This window comes from Typopeltis vanoorti, chromosome 3 (genome assembly GCF_054136105.1).
Source record: "Typopeltis vanoorti isolate ZY-2024b chromosome 3, IOZ_Tvanoo_1.0, whole genome shotgun sequence".
In the NCBI taxonomy this organism is placed as follows: domain Eukaryota; kingdom Metazoa; phylum Arthropoda; class Arachnida; order Uropygi; family Thelyphonidae; genus Typopeltis; species Typopeltis vanoorti.
This window is the reverse complement of record NC_143551.1, coordinates 146,296,583-146,312,972: the sequence shown is the minus strand read 5'-3', so window position 1 is coordinate 146,312,972 and position 16,390 is coordinate 146,296,583. Positions and strand designations below refer to the sequence as shown.

The following is a 16,390-nucleotide window of genomic DNA, read 5'->3' as shown; positions in this document are numbered from 1 at the left end:
GTCGCGAAAAATTGGGACTTGTAATTGGGCCAAATTACACTCTTGTACGGATGTTTACCAGTGCGGGTTGCCTCGCAACATCCGAAAGTTGCGAGAATTGATCAGAAAAATCCCCACCCCCATTGTCACCACTTTTCTGTGAACGATATATCTAGTGATTAGGAAATCACTTCTACTACCGCCTTTCTACCATTAAGATGACGTACGGCGGCATGTGCGGGTTTTTTTTGTACTTGTTTATTAATGATCCCTTCTTTCGACTAACACGATATTTCGAGATCATTTACGTTCATTCTTCACCTATATCGAAATGATCAATTGCCCATTAAAAAACGCAAGAGCTTTGTTCAGATACGTTGGCACATATAGACTAAACGTGCGTTGTCAAGGAAACCATTGTTAGCAAACAAAATATTTGAATTGAATAATAACGAGAAAAATGTGCACAGAAACTGAGAAAAAATCAACTAAAATGCAAGAATTTTATAATAACGCTTAATAAATGTAGAGCATTTCTTTATTTAAAATAAAAAATCGAACTAGTCAAGTATACAGGAGTCGGAGCAGACGTAATCATTTCAAGCGGGAAAAAAATATCGATAAATGAAAGCCTATTCTGGGGAAGATATTCACCTGCCTACCTTAAGCAGCATGTACACTCTTTAGCCAATGATTCCCAATCACGTATACCAATAATATATTCTCCAGCATATAAAAGTAAGTTACGATGATGTAAGCGAAGTCGCACTTTTTTATATCCATCATTTCCACGTTTTTCCATTGCGAATATTATCCCAACCTAAATTAGCAACAGAGAAATGCACGTATCAGGAAAACATCAGTAAAGATAACTCTCCTCCAGGGTAGTCAATCAAGTTTTAGTTATCAAAAAAAAAAAAAAGTTATTGATTCCGACAAGGCTCTCCTGAGCGGAGCAAATTGAATTTAATGCACTTTGTGGATCTCCAGGTGGAACGCCAACGTTCTCTACACTACGTATAGCCCACTTACCCACGCCAAGAGCTGGTCTATTAATGGCTTTTGGGCGAAGAGATATTACCAAGGTAACATCTCTTCAAAGGAGAAGTAATCCATCGATAGTTTTACTGAAATATATTTTACTATGATATTAGCGAGATTGACTCAAAACGCAACATAAATGTTACGTTTTGAGTCAATAAAATAGCTTTGAGATGAATTAAATCATGCAAGTGAACAGAAGTTTGCAACATCAGGGATCAAGATTTTTTTTTTTTTGTTTAATTCACACTTCAATTTAAAAAATTTGACGTTTTAATGGTTTCATATCTTGTTCTGAGCGATGAATTTTGGCATGAAACATCATTTTTCCAATTAACTAATTGATTATTGCATTATTAAATTAAATGTCCAAGTACTCTAAAAACCTGCGCATGCGTACTCATAATAAAGTTGTGCTAAATTGGTTTCCTCTCAGTGCAGGAAGGCAAACACAAATTCGAACACGAAATAAGTTTCAGATGCTTGAGCAGTTTAAATAGTGTACATAGCTACAATCACACTGGAAGCTAACCGAGTGATAGTGATCCAAAAGATTTGACCCTTTCAGAAGCGGAGGGAAAAAAAAAAAAAAAGTAAATACATGAATTTTCCTGGAAAAATATGTCACTGTAACAGACGAAACCATACTATCTGGTCTATTCAGCCACAATGTGTGGCTTGCATTGAGCTACTAAAATCTTCTATAGCTTTGAATAAATACCGATCTAACAAATTCAATGAAACTTAAGTCTTATAATAATTTATTTCCTTTAATATGGTAAATGTCTAAATCATTCACACAATCTCCGGTGGAAATTATCAAAATTTGATATTTTATTTATTTATTTTATTTTATTTTTTGTAGAATATTATTCGAAGACATCTGGAGTGAAAATAGGTCTGTTAAAAACTTAATTTTATAAGTTTCATCGTCCTGTATCTGACGCTCATACTCTAATTCAGCAATATCCGGTCGGTCAGATTCAAGATGAAACAATTTCCTTCTATTGGGATGATAGGTTGAATTTATTACATAATCCTCACGCAACGAGTGTCTTTAAAGATTCAGTATAGTTCCTATTATCTAGTTAAAGTACCAAGCTGCATACCATAATTCTGTTGTCGAGATTTCGTGCTCCATTAGCTAAACTTTTATATTCCAGTTAACGTTGTTCAATGTTCCCAATGAATCAGCTACACTCCGATCCCATTACACGTTTAATTAGACTCATGGATCGATAAGTAGTCAGTTGTTTTTTTAAAGATAAGTTTATCTCATATTCACCAAGATAAAAAGGTTACCTAAATTGAAAGTTAGCAAGAAAAGAAAAAATGTACTTAAGATACGGAAAAGTTAAAGGATTAGAAAGTAAAGCCAAGACTAAAAAGCTAGATTAGCCAGACTTATTTTTGTTTCGTAATGGAAAATAGATTAAGTGCATTAAATATCCGCCAGTGCACTTTCGAATTTCTTTTTATAAGTCAATTTTGATGAGCCAAGGCGATTAAAAACTATTTTAATGTCTTGTCTGACAACGTTATTTTTTATGCAACTCGCGTAAAAAAGGCTGTAAACCTAGTACATTAGCACAACTAATTTCTTTTAATATTTATTTTCATAATCCAGAAATACTGCTAGACCAAACGTGAACCTTTAAGCCACTTCGGGACTACAAATAGGGTAGTGGCTCATTCTTTGCGATTAAATTCATCTCCCAGCTAAAGATATTCACAAACATCTATGCTCACGGTGGAACGCAAATCGTAGCCTGTTGATTGGACGAGGGTACGTTAACCACAAGGTCATCCAGCCGATTTTTCCCCAGAATTAGATAATTGTTCATGGCTACGATGTGATTCGAACCTACGGCCTGTTGGATAGAGGGGTATGCTATCCACTCAGCCAACTAGGCCTGCAGCCGAGTGTATTCCAAATATGCGTTTTAAGTGTAAGTGAGTGCCTAGAATTTGTATTCAGTTTTTAAACGCTGAAGGTTATTTTGGTTAGATTTATTAACATTCGGGTTCACTCTCTACAGGATATATAATTCAACCTTATAACAGTTCAGTTAAGTTACACGTATACAGCACTTTCTTGTAAAGTTGTGGTTAGTTGGCATTGATGGGCTAAACTACGAATTTAGCATATCTGGAGTTGTGCATCGATTGGGCAGATCAGCGGAATTTAAAATCTCGTATCGGCACTCCCAAGATCTTAAAGTTTCTAATTTCCCTCTCTATTTTTCCCCTCTTGTTGGTAATGTCTCTCAGATTAATGTATAAGAATTATTTAAAAAGAAAACAAACGTATTACCTATGACCCTAAGGAGGTGATTAAAACGACAAACTGATCAGATTCCATAAAATGAGTTCCTGAAATAAATCCCGGAAGAAGGGGGAGGAGAATACCGAAAGACCAAAAAAAAAAAAAAAACATACGAAAGACTTTTAGCAAAAATAAAACACTTCGTGAAGTTAGGAATCAGCAAATTATGTACACACACACACACCTGCCAATGAATTAGAAACTTTTATGCGGATGTACGTAAACGTCTTACGCAACGTATATGCAAAATAATTAGTCACGTACGTCACCACTTGTTTTAGGAACTACTTAAAAAATGCTGGTGGTCAGTAATTGTCAGTGTTGATCACAATGGGAAAAACAAAAATATCTTTCGGAGTTCGAAGAAGGGCTTATTGTGGGTGCCCGTCTGACTGGAGTCACGATTTCGAAAAAAGCAGAGCCGCCTGCTGTTGTCTCAAAAAGTGAGATATCTGGGGTGTTTAATCAGTGGAAAAATAACCCACATTGCTTGTCTAGGAGGCGTAACTGTGGTCCTAAGACAGTCTGTCACGGGCGAGATCGCCGTCGTCTGAGAAGGCTTGTACGGACAAACAGAACTTCCAGCAGTTTCTCCGAAGCATTTAATGAAGGCTGTTCCCGATCCATATCTCACCGAACTATACGCAAGGAATTGAAGAGGATTGGTATTGGTAGTCGCTAAAGGACGTCCAACACGGTATTAAATAAGTTTCTAGTTCAGTGGCCGGTGTGTATTTCAGAACATCCCATGTACCCAATACAAACTACCCTATTTTAAGTCTACAGAAAGAAAAACACGGGTGGATACAACACACCGATTCATTATCCCTTCTATGTAAGCTACGAATACCACATGCCATAAAAGACAATCGATATTGACGTAAATAAAAAAATTTAATCTCCTATATAACGTGAAGAACTTTATCATGTGTTTAAATCAAATTGCGAGTTAGCCGGTCTCATGCAGAGGTGTTTTTTTTTTTTTTTTTTCTTCTCCCCTCACGGAAACAACGGGTTTCTCATTCCTCTAAAAAAAAGGCAAACTGGCCCGAAGAATACACGCAAATATACAAACAGAATGCTATGGATTTGGCTTCTTCGAACACCTGCACGGTAAAGTGTGTGGGATCTACACGTAAGCCAGGAAGGCCATCTTGGATTTTTTTAATGAATACTGGCTACAATGAAACAAATACTAGAAAAAACGAAATCACAACAACCGATAGAGAAGAATAATACAACTAAAGATGCAGTCACTACTTTATATTAAAAAAAAAAAAACAGAATAGCACACTTAGTAAAAACATCGCGATTAAGTATTCATTGCTCTTAGGAAAGTTGCGTGTATACCCTTTGCTTTTCCCCATAAAAAAGGTTAGAAGAAATCCTACAAAAAGACTAATTAATCCTACTGAAATAAAAAAATTAAGAGAATGGCTTCAAAAAGCAAATCGTGTTAGATTCTAGAAACCATAAAAAAGTATAGTATTAGAAAAACTGTCTACTTTTGATACAGAAGGGAAGAAACATACGAGAATAGAAAACAGCAAGAATCCAACATGCACTACGTGTTAATAATCTTGAATTTAGTCATAGTATGAAGTAAGCTAATCGATTTAAGATCAAAACTATTATTCAGTGTAATACCATAAGTAAAACTATTGCTATAATAGAAGTCCCTTCATCTCCTGAATTTGACGGAGTAGCCAATGATATTGCAAAGCTGCTCTGGGTTACAAAGAAACCAATTCACAGACGAGATACACAATGCTAGATTTCGTCTATGATTTGCGCGAATTAAACATCTCCGAATGGGTTCAGCTCTGTCAAAGAAAGGCTAATTAATCGGTCGATACCTTCAAGCTGCAAAGAAATTGGTTTGAATATTGTTTAAGAAGCAAAGAATACTTGGAGCTTTTTCAACTAAAGGCGTTAATCCGTGTTGTATACGAAGTGTCAGGGTTCGTTCCCGCCACCTCACCGATATTCAGGTTTCTATTCTCAAAATCAGACTAGAAGAACAGACAAATTAACATAATACACTGGCCTCAACTGCTTAGGTCAGCCTAAAGAAATTAATATCTTCACTAGTTTTCAATCTCTTATGAAAAAGTGAATAAAATTAATTCGGATTGAAAAGAAAGATCTGTTAAAGGTTCAAATCTATGCTGAATAAAAAAGGATAAAAAGAAATATTTATGAACCTAATACTACGACAGAACAAAAATTTTGCATGAAAAAAACTTAAGATGAATAGATCTTGGATGCCACAAACTAATCCCGAGTGACAAACTCATTAGAACAAACGAGTAAATTTAAATATTTAGGAACCACTCAGCCGAATCTGGAAAATATTTGAATAATAAAAGCAATTATGAAATTAAGGTTTAAACTTAATTCTATATCATTTTGGCAGATGGATGAGGAGAGAAATTCTCATGCATCTGCAGAATGAAAATTTCTCTCCTCATGCACTACAGAAACAAAAGATCACGGTGCAAAGCAACTCTCGACTCTCACAGAACGATATACAAAGAAAAATTAACTTGGAGACGACAAACGTGACCTTTGAGAACAGTGGCAGTCAGGATAGTTTTGAACCAATTATTTAAATCGCTAGTGTACGCCTGGTTACAGCCATGAGTTGGAACTATGACAGAATGCAGACAGCCAGGAGGTACATCTAACGTTTACGCCATTATATACATATTAAACATGCCACCCTGCTCTAATGACATCAGTAAATACAATTTCAACACGAATGGTACAGTTGAGCGCAACATATGGTTGTATATTAAACAGACTGCCACGCTGTACTGAAGAGTAAAGTTCTTTGAAAACTGAAGGACAAAAATAATATATTTAAAGGGTTTAATCTTTTAATTACTGACAGATTTGTAGAAAATTACTTGGACATCTTTACTACTTTTCATATTCTCATGAATAAGTGAAGTTTAATCTGAGAAACAAACAACAAATCAAAATTTGAAATGGAGAGTGGTTCATCCATGTATCGCGATGAGTCTTCCGGAAGATGAAATTATCTAATACCTCATTAAGTCAAAATATTTAGAAATTTGTTTAATAAAAAAATTAATTATTTGTTCTGCTGGTTTAATTGCTTCAAAATATTTTGTTTAGCTTATATGATAAGCTAAGACTGATGTTCTAGGACTGATGAAAAGTTTGACAATAGAATACTTTTATTTCGTTTCCATATTTCACTTGTTTCTTTCATTGTAATATAGAAACGAAATAAAAGTAAGTATTATATTCTCGAAAACTTTTCGGTCCTAAAACAAGTGGATTGCACCCACGAGTCTTCAATTACTGCGATGGAGTATCTACCATTTCAGAGTATGGTAGCCATGCCACTGAATATTTTTATAACATCAATGCCTCTACCCTCCCGCAGATCTCTTGACTCCTAAGACGGAAAATCTCATTGCAAAATATACAGTTGACCATCCCTGATATAAACGGCTCTTTAAACCAGGGATGTCCAACTCGTGGATAATAAAAACTACATTTTCGATGACCCGTGGAGCTTGCCAGAGAAAATATTTGAGCTCAACTGAAACGTTATTACATTGACCAATAATCAGTCTCCCCTCCCCTCCCCCCTTTTTAAATGTTAATTCTCAAATTACAGTTAGCTTGTACAGTTATAAGTTCGATGCCAGTGAGATCAGTTTTATGACATTTTCATTTGATTAATCAACCGGCATAAAAATAGAACTCGCAACTGGTCAAGCAGATAAACAAATATTCAATGAACCGAAAAAAAAAAAAACACTAGAGAACAGGAAAGTGAACACCCCAGCGAGTGTTTTAGGGAAAATAGAATATTTCTTTCTTGGGGAGTTCAAAAAAATCTAACCCACTTAAGAATCGCAACGCAAAGTCAAAAAAAGGACAAGTGTTCCTTGCATGATGCATACGATAAATTGAGCTCTGATACAAAATTGCCAATCAGTTAGTTACTTGATACAATCGGAGTACCACTTCTGGCAGCAAAAAGGCAGGAATATGATGACGTCAGATATATTGAAAAAAAAATCTTCGGCATGTTGAAACTTTTTCCTTATCGATTTTTCGGCAAAAGAGGAAACGGAGTCTTGAGAAAGCGTGCTCACTTGAATTTTTCTTCCGTATTAGAGACAATTATTTACCTTCAAGGGATTATTCTTTAACACCACGGTATTTTCTTTAGAAAAGCGACTACCTCTCGACTTAATTTCAAATCCACTCATTAGCATAAGGATCTTTCATTAACAGCTGCTTCCCCATGTCAAAGCTCAAGATATTTGCCTACATCGCTATTCATTAAAGTAACATCCGTAAAAACAAAAAAGTTTTTAATTCTGGAGTTTATAAACGTAATATGTTCGCTACCTCTGAAGCGCCACCTAACGGGAAAATTAAATTAAAGAGCAAAAACAAAGAAAAAGTTAAGCAATCGCTATCTGCACAATTTCCTGGCTGTCTGCATAGTTTTCGCTGCAGTGAGATAAGATCAGTTGGAAGTGCAGTCAGCCGACCTTGAAGGAAGACTTTATGTGCCAATAAACTATACGAGTACCCCTACGAAGACAGAGTCATTACCCCGTCTAACGCTTTTTTTTTTTTTTTTTTTTTTTTTTTTTAACTCACAGAAGTGTGGCTTGCTGAGCTGTTTAAATCTTCCAAAGTAGGTTCCACTGCAAAATAAGCACGATTAGTACGTGAGGGTACATGTTTACCGCGTTAAATGTGCACTTTCATGCTTTAGATCTGTGATAAGACATTCAATTTCCAAGGACAATCTCAAAGGACGAAAAAATTTAGTGACTACTAGTTTTTTTTTTTTTTTTTTTTTAATTCTCCTTCGCTAAATTAATGGCTAAGTCTTCAGATTCTAGAAACCTTCATTACTTTGCATGAAAAACATCGCATGTATCATAGCTCAAACACTTAACATGCTACAAAGAACAAGCGCATTTACTGGTTAAATCTCTTCCGTCGACCTGAGGCAATCATTTACCGTATACTATCCGGTAATAATTTCTTTCATAATTCTTCATCCCTTTGAAAGGACGCAGTTTCTAGTTAAGATAACGCTGCTGTTGAAAGTGTTTTCACAGAATATTTAATTTGCTCCATTTTATGATCCCTGCGTCTAGTTCAAGGGCGGGGAGGTTGCAGTCTTTGGACACATGCAGCATTGTAATCCTCAGCGTAGACTTTTCGGAATAACCATTATTTGAATAAATAAATGAAAGAACGATTCACAATCCTTAGAGGGAAAATATTAGTTTTCCTTAATCTTAAAATGTCTTTATAATCTTGAAGCTTCAGATATTTCTTGGGACAACTTTGATCTTTAAGAAAAGTTCCCATCCGTGGTCTGATTTTTGTAGTTAAAGCAATACCAAAAACAAGTACGGTAGAGTGATCACGTGTATGTATATAAAAAAAAACATGTTTCACCGATTAAGAATAAAATAGTTATCCATTCAATTCTTGATACAACAAAATAGTAAACCGACATCTGGTGTTCCGAGAAGATTCACCATCAAGAATGATCATAAAGCAATGCAGCAACTACAGTTGTTATTATTGTGGCAAATTCTGTACTAAATTAGCGAAAAACTACTTCGACAAATACTTGGCTTAGTGCGGTTATTAAAGTTTGTTTTTTCAGTTTTTCACTGTATAATTTTAAAAAATTTGGCTTAAAGATACTGCCACAATTCTTAGTAATGCTCAAGTATTTTCATCAGACTCAGTTCTTCCAAACAGTCACATTGTAAGCAATGATAGAACTATGCTCCCTTTCTTAAAGTACTGTTTATTCGATGGAAACAGACTTAAGAACAGCGTCCAAGTGTAAAATCAGCGCACACACGTTCAGGGATAATTACACTGTCACTATGAGCATTTGGTATTTAAAACAGAATATCCCGCTATAGTGAGGTTCTTTCAGTAAGGTTACACCTACTGATAGCAAAAATTAACTCATGAGTGTTCCACTTAACGGTCTGTTTGTTCCAGACAATACAGAACAGTCTTCCCTATACTGTTTCCGAAGTATGGCTTCCAATGTTTCATGAAACTATTCCTTACTTCTCTCTGATCATTTACATGGTATCAGTCGTGTTTTAGATTCTGAGACATTGGAAAAAAAAAATTTTTTTTTTCAAAGCGGAAAAATGATTTAAAAAAAAAAAATCGGCAACTTTGAAAAATCGACAATTAAAAACAAGAGTAGCAGCTTCTTGACATTCTCGTGTCAATTTTCGTCTATTAACAAAAAAATAAATAAATAAATAATACTCGTAATAACGAAGGGTGGAGCCATCTTCCAACCGATTTCCGAAGTCAGGCTAAAAGAATTATTCCTACTCCCTATGGAGATGGAAAGGCGTCAGGATTTCATGATTTCGCTAAATGTCCCTATAATAATTCCTCATTGAGCAAGAATAAAAGCATGGGAAAGGGGGTGGGGGTCAATATAACTCCGGTTGATTTTAGTGAAGAAACCCATTTCCACTTAAAACTGGAGATTTCGGCTTCGATTTATAAAAAGTCTCTCCAAAACAAGTGTAGGAAATTCTATGCCGAAAGTAAAATAAATGGGAGTTACCAGTTAGTTGGGTTGTTAACAACGTATGTCTGTTAGAACGTTTCTCACTTTGCAGGTTCAAAAATCGCCTCCTCCCAATGGACGTGTCAGCTCTCATGCAGATCTAGAATGAATGGTCAGTCAAAGCTTCTGGATATGCTTTAACTAGATGGTTAAGCACTCCAAAATTACTTCCTCGAAAGGTAATTTTTGGTAATCAAAACTAAAACCTTAAACTAAGGTTTTAGTTTTGATTACCAAAACAAACTAAAACCTTCAAAATTACAGTATAAAGAAAAAAAATTTCAATTTGCAGTGCTTATAAACGTATTTTTAAAATTTTAATGACGTAATGCAGATATGCACTCATTTTATATTAGTTCAGAGCAGAACGTACACAATGATGCAGATGGTGGTACCGAGACGTTAACCAATATTTTAAATTGCAACATTTTTTATCCTTTTAAATTTTCTGTGCGACAATGGTTTGGAAACAGCCTTTTTGGCCAACATTTTGAAGCGCGCAGAGGATGCCTTTCTTAAACCAAAACGATAGCTTTCGCACAATAAACATCAGAGCCGTGAATAGAAATGTTCATTGTTTAGGTTACGTCTAAATCTGTTAAAACTAACGAGTTCTCTGTCGAGTGATTTAAAATATTTACCTTTAAGAGCAATAAATATTTCTACGATTCAGGTTTTTTTTTTTTTCCGATGAAGTACATCAGATATGAGAATTACGAATAAAATCTTAGGAGGAGTAATGAAAAACAGCTCATGTAAAAGTGAATCTTTGACCTGGATTTGCTATTTAGACCAATAAAGCAACGCGGGTTCAAGTATACAAGATGGGAATGTATGGGAAAATTTAAAACAAAAAGTTAATTCGAGGTCTTAAACTTTTTCTACATATTGAAACAGACTGCGTAAAATGCTAATTCGGTAACTTTAAGAGTGCAGGTCATATTCTGTCTATGAACTGTTAATATTGAGTTTAAATATAGTAGACATGCTCTATTTGGCTATGGTGAAACCCGTCAAACAGAGTCATCCTGTAGCAGAACACTAAGAATTATTTCTTTTTTTTTTCCAACAATTAATATGCAGTATGATTATATGGGTTTTTTAAGAAGAAGAAAAAAAGAGCATACTTGAGCTGGATTAGGTATTGCAGTAACAGCTGCAGTATGATTCGAAGCAAAGATCTCGTGATATGTAACAGTCACGACACAAGAGATGGGAAAGTTGAAGATTATGAAGAATAAGAACAATCAAGATGTTCTGCAGAATAGGAAACTGAATATTTACAAATAAATAAATAAATAAAAAGCAAAAACAACTCCCAAGCGTTGATAATTAACACGAACTGTAGGATAGGCAGTCAATAAGTTTAAAATTGTTGGTTTAATTTAGAACTTATTTGAAATTAAATATTGAAATGTATCGATTTAATTGTGTGAGGGGATTCTGGAGTTCATCTTAAAAATGGTTTCATAAATTTTGGCCCTCCAGAGAAGACTGGTTTCTATGGAGAAAAGAAAATAAATTTTATCTTTTCTTCCCTAGAAATTTGTAATTTTTCTAAGTGAAGTTAAATTAATAATATTATTCTGGGAAAAAAAATTGTGTGCAAATGTAGGTTCCCCGGATCCGATGAAGACTGCGAGCTACAATACAAAGTGAAGGGCCACTATATTAAGGAATCGATTCTATAATAGCGAAGAAAAAATATTACAAACTGCATTTATATTTTTGGGAAAATTTCACTTGTAAGTTGAAAACTTAAATATGCAAATTTCAGGTAAGTTTGCATTTGTAGGAATGAAATCAATAGGGAAAACATTGAGTAATGTTTATAAAATGTAGCAATTTGATGTCCAAGATTTTCATAAATTTTGGTCCCGTGAATGTGTGTCAAATGACCGTGTGATAACATTTCTCCGAGAAACTTAAGATACCTGGATGGAGAGAGAGAGAGAGAGAGAGAGAGAGAGAGATCTGAATGACGCAGATGATCAAAGAAATGACAAAATAGGAAAAAATTTCTGATCGCCGGACAATTATACAGAAATAACATAGAAAGTATTAAAAAAGGAATCGGATACCGCTTATTTTATACTAGCAGGAGAAAAAAACTCAATGAAGTATCTTAAACTGTTCATAAGATCAGTTTCTTTTGAATGATGAAATAAGTTATAGAAGGACTGACTTCTTGTCATAGTGACCGAGTTTGAGATTTCAATTAGAAAATAATAGTTTAGGAAAACTTCTCGGTAGAAACTTCCAAGAGAAAAACTTCGTAGACGGAGACGGCGATTAAAAAAAAAAAACCTTTCTCCATATGCAACTGCAATGCTTAAAAGTGAAGAAGTCCCAAATCAATACTAAAAAGCCTACTACAGTACATTAGTAAAAAAATAAACTGCCCGAAAAGTTAAAAAAAAACTCTTCATTTATCAAGTAAATGACAATCTGTCCAATAGCAGTCCTTATACTGCAGTACTCTTGACGCATTTATGAAATGCAGTTTGCTAAAACTAATCTTTCCACTGTCATCATTCGTAAAACAAATTGCGAAAACATAGTCGGCGTTTTAGAGAACTGCAAATAAATGTTTTCATTATGGAGAGAGAGAAAATTTTAAATATGCGTGCAATCTTGCACACACCCGAGGGCATCAGTCGGATGTTTACGAACATGTCATCGGAAAATATCGAGAAAGAGATATCTGTAATATCCATTAATACTTAAAGGATTGTACTAGATGGTGACAGGATATTAACGGTAATGGGACACGGACTCGCGTTAAGGTGACAAAGAATTCTAGAGGGAGATGACAGCATGTTTCACGGTACGATCTGAGAGATGAAACGAAGCTGAGAAGTTGACTATTCGATGCCGTGTTTTCATATGCTTAGACTTGAAATGTAAAAACATGACTACATGTATGGTTGCAGTCGATAAATATAGCCTAAAGACTGCTTTTTCCCCCCGTCGTCTAGGGTCCATATAATACGAATGCATGCAGGAAATTCAGTACACAAAAGAAATGAAGGAAAAAAGTGCTTGCTTCAAAAGTCCAGTCACTACTATCATTAGTATTCGAAGCAGAGATTTTAAGAGTATCTGGATGGAACAGTTGACCGGGGGGGGGGGATATCATCAGAAAAGGTGACAAAGAACACAAATGCAGACTTCCGCGCAGGTCTACACGTGTTCTCTTCATGGGCAGTTTCATATTATATGGACTGTTGTGGTGGCGCCACTGGTCAAACAGAAGCACTAAATGAAATTCATCGCAGCAAACGGTTAATCAGATATGACTAATTAATAGCATCACAAATACCGAACACTACCCAGGATGGTATTCGCATGTAATGGGGGCGTTCATACATTAGTCAGCGGACGTCATTTGCTATAATTCATGGCGTCACACCACATGTTTTCGCGTGTGTTTTACAGTTCGGTTATGGTCTGTTGGTCGCGCGATAGTCGTGAATCATCCAGAAAGAACATCCTGAGCTCCGAGGGAGGTAGATCCATAAATTAGTGCACGATTTCAATAGGGGTGCAGTGAAGATCCCTGCAGTGCATATTTCTGAAGACCGAAATCCCTGTAAATCATTCGTTCAATATGAAAAAAGACAAGAGAATATTTTTCGGGTGTTTATTTCTCTACACCACTGCGTTTCGAATATAACTTATCCTTATCGAAAACGTAACAGAAAACATCGGTCATTTTTTTTCTTTCTTTCAAAGAAAGTTTCGATGTGCCTTCCGCTGATAAACCTGACAAGGATGAGTCATCTCTTTCAACAAGCGGAACAATTTTTGGTTCGTATGGTTTACGATTCTGATTCCCGATTTCATACGATAGGATGGGAAAGTAAACAGTCTAAAATATCTAAAAAAATAAAAAGGGGGGAATTGATGGATCCCCCAGTTCAAGGGAACAAAAGCCGTGTAATAATGCCATCTGGTTTGATTCTTTGGGAAGAGGAGGCGGATGGAGTGGGGATGTCAAAAAAGAGGCGTATTCGGGATGAACTACAACCGGTGCGTGATCACACAAGAGTAGCAGAGAATTGCCAAAACAGAAGCAGACATGCGTTATGACGTCATGTAATTGAGTTTCAGCCGTTACGAGAAGGAAAAAAAAAAAAACCTATGTTTAACAAATGAAACTGATTTACACATTTAGTACTGAGAATGCTTTTAATCGATTGGATTCATAAACTCACACGCAAACCATTAAGATCGCCTTGAATGATAAAACGTGCAATATTTGCAACGAGTGAGTGGGATATGAAAGATGGACTTGAACGGCATACAGAATTGAGTAGCTGTGTTTTTTCGATTGTACAGCGGGCGCTATGTGATCGGAATTATCATAGGCGAGATTCAATAAAGAAAAATGTGACTAAACTGTTTAATTTTTTTTCAGTCACAGCACAAAGCTTTCGCATAACATTCAAAAGGAATGTAGGGGTAAACTGCATCTGATACTTCGCAATAGCCAACGGTACTTTAAAAATTAAAAGTATTAATTTGACGACTTCAAACCACAAAATTTGATTCGTGTAGTTAGTCCAATACTATTTTCTTAATAAAATTTTCACTTAATTCACTAGAAAATGAATGCGACATAGCGGCGTCACATTCGTTTGACCACATACTACGTGGTCGAGAATGGCAAGCACACTCCGATGTTACAGAAATTATCTGTAATTGAACTGGAAGACAAGTTCGCCAATACAAAGTAGTTATGGTAATGTATGAGTCACTTATGTTGTCTTACAACAACCTTCAAGTAAGCGACGAGTTGTACTTGTGGAAGGATCTACAAAGTGAAGCAACTTTATGGTTTCTTTACGCCAAATACAGATTTAAAGCGTGTTATGTTCTCTCTCCCATAAAACAGATTTTTCACTCCATAAAATAAGACTTAGCGAGTTTTATAAGACATCGATGTAACAGTCACTTTCTGCTACTTCCAAAAACAACACGAATCTTTGCAGCGATTAATTTTATCTTTATGTGCAGATCCCAGACTGGTTGCAGTTTTTTTGTGTTGTTTTTTTCTTCTGAGTATTTGAAAGTTGTTTGCACCTTATGCGAGATCATAATTTTAAGTCCCCGGGCAACAATTTTCACGGTACATAAACCCTGGCCGCTTAAAAGACTTTACCAAGCTCCTTCCAAAGAAATGTTACATCGCAGATCTTTGACCAGCCAGCGTGTCGTTGAAAACATGCGAGGATTTGCTGCTATGTCAACAACAAGAAAACTGAACAGATGGAATCAAGTGGGCGATTCCCCCCCCCCCTAATGACAGCGGTTACAGAATATCGTTAAAACGAGGTTTCGAATCAATGAATAAATGAAGTGAAAGTAGCAAATATTAGCATCGACGATAAATTACAGTCAACTCGCCGTCTTTTTTTTTTTTTTTTTTTAAATTCAATAGCATTATCATTCATAATAGTGGCACCGCTTAGAAGAAATTCTGGATCCGCAAGGAAAGTATCTGCTTAAATCAAATAATATGAAGTAAAACTGCATCCCGTTTTAAAAGCAAGAAACTAAACCTGAATTCTGGAGTTGAACGCAGCGGTTTAGTTTATGTACTAAACCTGAGTGAGCTGCATTAAAATGACAGACTTTGGCAGTTTAAGAATATGCTTCAATTCAGACAACAATGAGCTTTTAGTGTTTCATGCATGGGATTGAATAATGTTCTAGAAAACAATCAGCTAAATGGACAGAACAATGGGATTTGAAAAGCGATAAACGCACTTCAGATCAATGGCAAGATATGACCCACCTAAGCTCAAATAAAGAAATCCTTATCTGCAATCCTTCCAAAGGGTATCACATCGATATTGACTGATCATCAGCACGTGGCTTTTATTTATTAATATAAATCTAAAACGTTAGGATAAATTAAGCTTCATAATTAGAAAGTTTTGTTTGTTTTTTTACTTACCTTGCCCAGGAATTTTCCTTTTACGTAGGTTGTTCCCGTCTCTTTATCCACCACGTACTCGAAGAGTCGTATGGTGTTGTTATTGAGAACGCAGTTCTCCAGGTAGATGCCATCATCTCCGGCCTTCACTTCCCGTTTTAATGTATTCACTCGGCTTATTTCTCCCATTCTCCGACCAGCTGTAATTAAAAAAAAAGGTTGTTTTAAACTTGAAATTTTTCTAAAGTCAGTAATCACTTTTATGTATAAATCTGAAGATTCAAATAATGGGAAGGCAATCCATCTGTACCTCGTTCAGGTATAAAAATGCCGACGTTTCAAAAGTAAGCAGTATTTTCTTCCGTATAAAAAGGTCACATCACCGAGTATATTTTCTTTTTAATGCGAGAGTTCATTTTTCATTGTAATCTAATCATGAATACTTTACGGTAGATGCGGGCGAGCTCTGTCCAAG

General features: G+C 35.6%; 1 protein-coding gene across 2 annotated transcripts in view; it reads right to left on the bottom strand.

Moving 5' to 3' along the window:
- Positions 1 to 16,390, bottom strand: part of LOC150108639 (serine/threonine-protein kinase PLK2-like) — a 321,698-nt gene that overhangs the window by 216,972 nt on the left and 88,336 nt on the right. For both annotated transcript variants that reach the window (XM_090416098.1, XM_090416097.1), the window contains exon 2: positions 15,937 to 16,115. In XM_090416098.1, coding sequence (XP_090272224.1) covers positions 15,937 to 16,104 — 168 coding nt within the window. In that variant the 5' untranslated portion in view covers positions 16,105 to 16,115. The remainder of the gene's footprint in view (positions 1 to 15,936; positions 16,116 to 16,390) is intronic.